The 9471-nt window shown below is 40.3% G+C and overlaps 1 protein-coding gene across 2 annotated transcripts in view; it reads left to right on the forward strand.

Annotated features, from left to right (window-relative positions):
* LOC142345431 (uncharacterized) overlaps nt 1-9008 on the forward strand; it is a 75724-nt gene extending 66716 nt beyond the window's left edge. For both annotated transcript variants that reach the window (XM_075397477.1, XM_075397478.1), the window contains one exon: nt 8531-9008. In XM_075397477.1, coding sequence (XP_075253592.1) covers nt 8531-8863 — 333 coding nt within the window. In that variant the 3' untranslated portion in view covers nt 8864-9008. The remainder of the gene's footprint in view (nt 1-8530) is intronic.
* Nucleotides 9009-9471: the final 463 nt, after the last annotated feature.

Below are 9471 nucleotides of genomic sequence, written 5' to 3' on the forward strand. Positions count from 1 at the left end.
GCTATAGACGGCGAGTATTCTGGCCATCATGTGCTATAAACGGTGAGTACTCTGGCCATCATGAGTTATAGACGGCGAGTATTCTGGCCATCATGAGTTATAAACGGCGAGTATTCTGGCCATCATGAGCTATAGACGGCGAGTATTCTGGCCATCATGTGTTATAAACGGCGAGTACTCTGGCCATCATGAGTTATAGACGACGAGTATTCCGGTCATCATGAGTTATAGACGGCGAGTATTCTGGCCATCATGAGCTATAGACGGCGAGTATTCTGACCATCATGAGTTATGGACGGCGAGTATTCTGGCCATCATGTGTTATAAACGGCGAGTACTCTGGCCAACATGAAATATAGACGGCGAGTATTCTGGCCATCATGAGTTATAAACGGCGAGTATTCTGGCCATCATGAGCTATAGACGGCGAGTATTCTGACCATCATGAGTTATGGACGGCGAGTATTCTGGCCATCATGATTCGTAAACGGCGGGTATTCTGGCCATTATGAGTTATGAACGGCGAGTATTCTGGCCATCATGAGTTATACACGGCGAGTATTCTGGCCATCATGTGTTATAAACGGCGAGTACTCTGGCCATCATGAGTTGTAGACGGCGAGTATTCCGGTCATCACGAGTTATAGACGGCAAGTATTCAGGCCATCATGAGTTATAAACGGCGAGTATTCTGGCCATTATGAGTTATAGACGGCGAGTATTCTGGCCATCATGAGTTATAAACGGCGAGTATTCTGGCCATCATGAGCTATAGACGGCGAGTATTCTGGCCATCATGTGTTATAAACGGCGAGTACTCTGGCCATCATGAGTTATAGACGACGAGTATTCCGGTCATCATGAGTTATAGACGGCGAGTATTCTGGCCATCATGAGCTATAGACGGCGAGTATTCTGACCATCATGAGTTATGGACGGCGAGTATTCTGGCCATCATGTGTTATAAACGGCGAGTACTCTGGCCAACATGAAATATAGACGGCGAGTATTCTGGCCATCATGAGTTATAAACGGCGAGTATTCTGGCCATCATGAGCTATAGACGGCGAGTATTCTAACCATCATGAGTTATGGACGGCGAGTATTCTGGCCATCATGATTCGTAAACGGCGGGTATTCTGGCCATTATGAGTTATGAACGGCGAGTATTCTGGCCATCATGAGTTATACACGGCGAGTATTCTGGCCATCATGTGTTATAAACGGCGAGTACTCTGGCCATCATGAGTTGTAGACGGCGAGTATTCCGGTCATCACGAGTTATAGACGGCAAGTATTCAGGCCATCATGAGTTATAAACGGCGAGTATTCTGGCCATCATGAGTTGTAAACGGCGGGTATTCTGGCCATCATGAGCTATAGACAGCCAGTATTCTGGCCATCATAAGTTATAGACGGCGAGTATTCTGGCCATCATGATTTGTAAACGGCGGGTATTCTGGCCATTATGAGTTATAGACGGCGAGTATTCTGGCCGTCATGAGTTATACAAGGCGAGTATTCTGGCCATCATGTGTTATAAACGGCGAGTATTCTGTCCATCATGAGTCATAGACAGCCAGTATTCTGACCATCATGAGTTATAGACGGCGAGTATTCTGGCCAACATGAGTTATAGACGGCGAGTATTCTGGCCATCATGTGTTATAGACGGCGAGTATTCTGGCCATCATGAGCTATAAACGGCGGGTATTCTGGCCATCATGAGTTATAGACGGTGAGTATTCTGGCCATCATGAGTTATAGACGGTGAGTATTATGGCCATCATGAGTTATGGACGGCGAGTATTCTGGCCATCATGAATTATAAACGGCGGATATTCTGGCCATCATGAGTTATAGACAGCGAGTATTCTGGCCATCATAAGTTATAGACGGCGAGTATTCTGGCCATCATGAAATATAAACGGGGGGTATTCTGGCCATCATGAGTTATAGACGGCGATTATTCTGGCCATCAAGAGTTATAGACGGCGAGTATTCTGGCCATCATGTATTATAAACGGCGATTATTCTGGCCATCATGTATTATAAACGGCGAGTATTCTGGCCATCATGAGTTATAGACGGCGAGTATTCAGGCTATCTTGAGTTATCGACGGCAAGTATTCTGGCCATCATGAGTTATAGACGGCGAGTATTCTGGCCATCATAAGTTATAGAAGGTGAGTATTCTGGCTTTCATGATTTACGAACGGCGGGTATTCTGGCCATCATGAGTTATAGACTGCGAGTATTCTGGCCATCATGAGTTATAGAGGGCGAGTATTCTGGCCATTATGAGTTATAGACGGCGAGTATTCTGGCTATCATGAGTTATAAACGGCGAGTATTCTGGTCATCATTAGTTATAGACGGCGAGTATTCTGGCCTGCATGAGTTATAGACGGCGATTACTCTGGCCATCATGAGTTATAGACGGCGAGTATTCTGGCCATCATGAGTTATAGACGCGAGTATTCTGGCCATCATGTGTTATAAACGGCGATTATTCTGGCCATCATGTATTATAAACGGCGAGTATTCTGGCCATCATGAGTTATAGACGGCGAGTATTCAGGCTATCTTGAGTTATCGACGGCAAGTATTCTGGCCATCATGAGTTATAGACGGCGAGTATTCTGGCCATCATAAGTTATAGACGGTGAGTATTCTGGCTTTCATGATTTACGAACGGCGGGTATTCTGGCCATCATGAGTTATAGACTGCGAGTATTCTGGCCATCATGAGTTATAGAGGGCGAGTATTCTGGCCATTATGAGTTATAGACGGCGAGTATTCTGGCTATCATGAGTTATAAACGGCGAGTATTCTGGTCATCATTAGTTATAGACGGCGAGTATTCTGGCCTGCATGAGTTATAGACGGCGAGTATTCAGGCTATCTTGAGTTATCGACGGCAAGTATTCTGGCCATCATGAGTTATAGACGGCGAGTATTCTGGCCATCATAAGTTATAGACGGTGAGTATTCTGGCTTTCATGATTTACGAACGGCGGGTATTCTGGCCATCATGAGTTATAGACTGCGAGTATTCTGGCCATCATGAGTTATAGAGGGCGAGTATTCTGGCCATTATGAGTTATAGACGGCGAGTATTCTGGCTATCATGAGTTATAAACGGCGAGTATTCTGGTCATCATTAGTTATAGACGGCGAGTATTCTGGCCTGCATGAGTCATAGACGGCGATTACTCTGGCCATCATGAGTTATAGACGGCGAGTATTCTGGCCATCATGAGTTATAGACGGCTAGTATTCTGGCCATCATGTGTTATAAACGGCGAGTGTTCTGGCCATCATTAGTTATAGACGGCGAGTATTCTGGCCATCATGATTTATAGACGGCAAGTGTTCTGGCCATCATGAGTTATAGACGGCGAGTATTCTGGCCATCATGAGTTATAAACGTCGGGTATTCTGGCCATCATGAGTCATAAACGGCGGGTATTCTGGCCATTATCAGTTATAAACTGCGGGTAATCTAGCAATCCTGTGTTATAAACGACACCTATTCTAGCCACCATGAGTTATAATCGAAAAAATATGCTTACAAAATTAGCTTATGAATGACGGGTAATAACGCTTGTATTGTGGTCATCGCTAGTAATAGGGTTCTCAATGCAAATATACGCGTTCTAATATGACTCATAGTGCGTTCTTTTTCTCTTGAGTGCAAAGACTATGCAAACATATTGCAGCCACTAAATCACTTGAGTATATCACAATTCCCATTTTGCATGACTTCTGAATTAATGATAAAGAATTACAAATGCACAATTTGGTTCATTAAATAAACACAACAAGGGAAAATTCGTTAAATAAATGAAATATCAAGAGAAATTTCATTGAATAAATGCAATATCAAGGGAATAAATGCGATATGAACGGAAAAAATGCAAAATCAAGGTTTATTAAATAGATCCAATATCAAGGGAAAATCATTACATGTTTAAAAATCAGTCTGCGTACTGAGTTTTTGCATTCAAACTAATTTGCAATGAGCAATCAGGAGTTTAAAATTGGGAGCAAAGCAGAGATTCCTGCAGTGTAGATTCCATTTAGGAGCAAAGCAGATGAAAATTGAGATTCCCGCAGTGTAGATTCCATTTAGGTGCAGATTTCAATGAGCCTCATCGCCGTTTGATGCTACCAGGATGTGGGATAGACTGATCATGTTTGCAGGTTCTGCCATCCCAATTGTCCCGGGATAAGGGACGATTGGGGATTTGAATAATGACCATTTCGTTGAAGTTTAGAGTGCACATATCTGAAATAAATCAAAAACGCCGAAAACAAACGAATCAAAAGCCAAAGCAAGTGTCTTACGGATAAACCAGAATGTACAGATAAAATAAGGAAAACGCGAGCTTGCGGCTGTTATTGAGTTGCACGAACGCAAAATGCACGATCCAAAAAGTAGAAAAAACGAGCTGAAGGAGGAGGTAGAAGGAAAAACTTGATTAGATGTCGGCGAGCTAGTAAAATTAGCCATGGGCCAATAAATTACTAATCTATTCATCGCCTTGATGGTTGGACAGCCAAATCTGATACTCATTCGATCTGCGATTGGCATCTTCCATTCGTAGTACAACTCGTTCACCAAGAGACATATTTACAAAATTGTTTTCCGTGATTTCTGTCGACGATGGTCAAAATTTTGTAAAGCACAAACAAATCAAATCTGTAATCAGTAGGACATTGAAATCTACCCGCATAACAATAATTAAAACGCAAGATTAACAACCCATGAGGTCCGTATAATAATCTAATTTTTTCCCCAACCATTATTTGTTTTGGGAAAAGCTTCACGGCTGCACGTGTTCAGGTGATTGCCTCTTCCCAGTCACCTGGCATCAACAGACTGCAAAGAAGAACACGGGAAAGAAGATGAACCGTTGTCTAAAAATTAAATAGAAGAATTCAAACGGGGGGGGCTGACTGTAAACGGCGGTAGGGTGGTTGAATGAGATCATTTGTGAATAGCACTTTATGAATCCACGTCCTCACCGTGGTTTATTCACGCTCCCCCTGGGTGCTTGGTGCTGAGCGCTTCCCCCTGGGTGCTTAGTACAGTCCTCACCAATTGATACACAGTTCTAAGCTTGTATTCTAAATGCTGCTTTTTAAAATGAAAGTTTGTTTTATATTTATCAGTTTGAAAGGAACCATAAGCAACATGAAACTATCAATGAAACAAATCTTTCAAGTTGGGCTGTTCCAAAAATGCCAAAACATTATATTTAATTTTGGTCCGTTTTGGATGGATTGAGGGGTTGAAGTCTTTTTGTAAACTTTGATTGAGATCACAGTCGAGCTGCGTCTAGGTGGCTGAAGGATTATATTGAGGGATATATTTCCCCATCCGCGATCACCGCTTCCCACAGGGGGGGGGGGTGGTCATATATGTACAAATTTAGGTTGTTTTTAGCGGCAGGTTACCAATTTGAATCTGAAATTAGCGGCACGTTACCAAATCAATATTAAAACATGTGAGATTTTTGAAATTTTCATATGAACTGTGGCTTCACTGTACAGACTGAAGAGGAAGAAGATTGAATTAACTGTACAGACTGGAAACAACTGAAACAACTGTTGTAAAGAACTGACTGGAATACAAACTGATAATATTTCATTCTGGCTGGAATCAATGCCAATTATAAATCATTCTGGCTCAAATAGTTAGCATTTATAGATAATCTGGAATACATAGCGATTATGAATGATTCTGGTTGGAATACATAGCAATTAAAAATCATTCTGGCTAGAAAACACACCATCTTTAGTTCGTACTGGCCAGATTGTGAACATTTTAAAAACCATTTTCGCAAAAAAGCAAGACAATGTTTTGAACTGCTCATACTGACGACCATCTATGCGATTGAGAAACTATGATTCAGGACTGCGTGCAGTTCAATTAAAATGATTCAAGACTGAAAGTCGATGTTAGCCAACTCCAGTTTACTATCTTAAAACATCAGATCTTAAGAACGACATCAGGATCAGTTTTATGATTATTCTATCGCTCTACGAAGTAAACCAAACATTGTTTGCTTCTTTCAAACGTTGCTATAGGACGCAGACATTGAATAAAAAAATGTTTCACCACCCTGCATATAACCATTTTACAATAAACGGAGAGAATGAGGCGGACGTGTTGGGGCGAAGGCACATGTTGTTTCAAAAAACTAGAAAATGCAACTAATTTGAAGCTTTAATTATTAATATCAAGAGAGGGAAAACATATTATGCATATTTTGTGTGGTTTAAGGACCAGCTAAAAATTCTCTTCAAAAGTTTCTCGATCACTTTGAACAACTTTTACTGGCAATCAGAAACTTTCATGAAAACGCTCCTCTGTGTGGGGATTTTAAAATTGACATTAATTCCAATAACGAATCTGTTTCGAAAATTTTGTCTTCCGGGTCGGATTAGAGGTTACGCATTATCAGCCCACTAGAATAACTTCGAAATTTATAAAAATTTCTTGATCACGTGCTAGGTGCGCAATATTCGAATGCTTGTATTAAATACGTTTCCATAAATGGTCTGATTACTGTGAGGCCCCGCAATTTAAGGATATAAACAGCAAAATAACTAGGAGAAAAAAGAGTTAATGATTTCAATGATGAAACAAACTTTCGACTTTTCTCATTTTATGGGATCAAATACTCACCAATGAGCTGAATTTGCCAACAGTAAATCAATCTATAATTCAAGTTTCACTTGCTTAAAAATTTCCTAGATCTATTGGCTTCTATGAGATACATGTCCAAAAAAATTGCATGTCTTCTCAGTGGAGGAAAATTATCGAGCAAAGGGATTTACTATGCCAAAAAGAAAAATGGTTCTCTGAGGGAACGGTATGATTAGGTTTGAAATGACTGAAATAGAAAAATTAGAAAAAAAAAGATTTTTATGCCAAAACTCAATGAAACTTATCAGGATTTTAAAAAAATTACGTCAAGAAAGAGCGTCCAAAAACAAGCCTGCAGCCCGACAAGATTATTACTTATGTTAACATTCGATTAGAAGTCGAGCGATGAAAGCGCTAAGAAGAAATTCGAAACCGCATACCGTCAAAAATAAAGTATACCTGCGTATTAGTGGCAGCTGCCAAACATATTTTTGTAGGTCAAAAAACGTTCTTATACGTTGTTCTGAGGATCATGATAGAGTAAGTGCTAAGGTATTGTCAATAGTAGGGGCTACAGTTCTTCCTTATCAAACAAGTTTTTCATGAAATGATGAAAAACTCAGTTTCCGGATACAGTGAAAGTTGCCGAAATAATATTATACAAATCAGGGGACTTTGAAAACTTTCAAATTATTGTCCGATAAGCATACTGAGCACAATTGACAGAAACTTTGAGGCGCTCATTGTCAAGCGTTTTATGCCTTTTTGTCATCAGAAACAAAGTCTACAGTCCGAACCAGTTTGGTTTCCTAACTAAAAAATCTTGTGTTGAAACTATTCTTAATGTGACGGAAAAGTTTCTCTCAAGAAACTATGATTTTTGTCAGAGGCCTGTCTTTGAGATCTCACAAAAGCATTTGGTAGTTTTGATCATACATCTCAACTGAAAAATTGGAAGGGAAACGAATTTGTAGTACTATTTTACGTTCTCTTGAAATTTACCTGAAAAACAGAAAACAGTACATCAGAAAAGTGTCATCAACAAAAGAAACTTTCTTTGGTGCACCACAGGTTTTAAATCTAGGATCACTCTTTTTTCTCATATACATCAATGGTTTGCCCGATTTAATTGTGGAGTCAAGTGACAATCTTGTGCAGAAATTTTGACAAGCCATGTGATTGTTTTTGGTGGTATTGCGAACAATACAATACTGAGGGACTATCCCAAAACATAGAATTAATCGACGGTTCTTTTTTCAGGCGCAATTACGGTAGTTGCTGAGACATTCGAACTTGTGCCGATTCGAACTTGCACCTGCCTAAGAATTTTTTTCATAAATTGTTTAAGCTCGTTTTTCTTTGCTAAAGGACAAAAGATTACTTCGGTGATTTCGTCAACCAAAATTTTAAAAATCTTCCCGAAACGAAAAAAATATTAACCGTTTTATTATGCTTTCTGAATCTTCTCCGTTTCTGCCCCCCCCCCCCCAGCTTAGAGGGTGCATTTTATTTGCACCCCCCCCCCCCCCCGACGCACGTGCCATATTTTTACATAATGAATTACTATGTAATAGCACGTGCTCTGTAACTGGGGGCGCATAACGTACTTGGGGGCACAACCAGAAAAGATTCAACTTTCTCTCTCTCTCTCTCTGTGTATATCGCAACTGTCAATTAGAAACAAAATTTTTTATTAGATACAAAAATAGTAGCTTGACTAAGTTCTGTTATGAAGACGTTTTTTCTTCACACAGTAACCTGCTATCTAAAATAACTTAGTCGAATCTCTAGTTCTAATTAGGGGCATAGTTTTATAGGGGCATAATAGAACCTCTCGTTTTTTTTATTGTATTTGATCTATTCTTTTTCAGGTATCAGGAGTTATATTTGCCTTCTGGTGCCAGTATTTACTACCGCTGGCTCTGCTGTCCGCTGTTATTGTCCCTGCTCTTCACCTCTCCGACGACAGATATTTTTGGTCAGATATGAATGAAAAATTGAAAACTATAGATGCACGTGCTGTACTTTACCCAATGGTAGCAGTTTACAGCCTACTGGTTGTCATTCCTTTATTTGCGTGTTGCAAACAGTTCGGAAAAGCAATTGAAGAGCCTAACTTGAAAAAGAGGTTCAGTTTTAAAGACTTGAAGTTTCCCAAAAAATTGGCGTCAATGTTCATGTCGAAATGCAACTGCAAGAAATAGTGCAAAATATACATTGCAGGTTTTGAATTATGAATGTTTGGATCACTAATTTGATACCAAAGTGCCGTTTTAAATCATGCGCTACTGTTTCAGCAACTAAAAATCAATCATAAATGATAAAGCATTCTGACGGCTTTTCCGTTTGTGCGCCCCCCCCCCCCGCTTAGTGGGCGTATTTTATTTGCACCCCTCCATCCCCCCGACGCACGTGCAATATCTTTACATAATGCTTTATCGCATCTTTTCAGTTTGCGCCACCCCCCCCCCCCCCAAGTACGTTATGCTCTCCCAATTACAGAACACGTGTCATTACAAGATAAATCATTATCTAAAAATATTGCACGTGCTTCTGGGGGTGCAAATATTATGCACCCACTAAGCTGGGGGGCACAAAGGGAAAAGATGCGATATATCATTTAATGACATGTGCTCTGTAACCGGTGGGGGGGGGGGGGGTAGGGAGGATGAATGACGGTTTGAAAAATGACGATAGTACAAAATTATAGTCATATTATAATTTAATTACCACGATGGGGGGAGTGGGGCAATATTGAGAAAGACCCGAAAATGCCAATTAGAAAAATTGTATTATACAATAATTTGGCTAA

This window comes from Convolutriloba macropyga, chromosome 9 (genome assembly GCF_964194025.1).
Source record: "Convolutriloba macropyga chromosome 9, txConMacr16.3, whole genome shotgun sequence".
Lineage (NCBI taxonomy): Eukaryota > Metazoa > Xenacoelomorpha > Acoela > Convolutidae > Convolutriloba > Convolutriloba macropyga.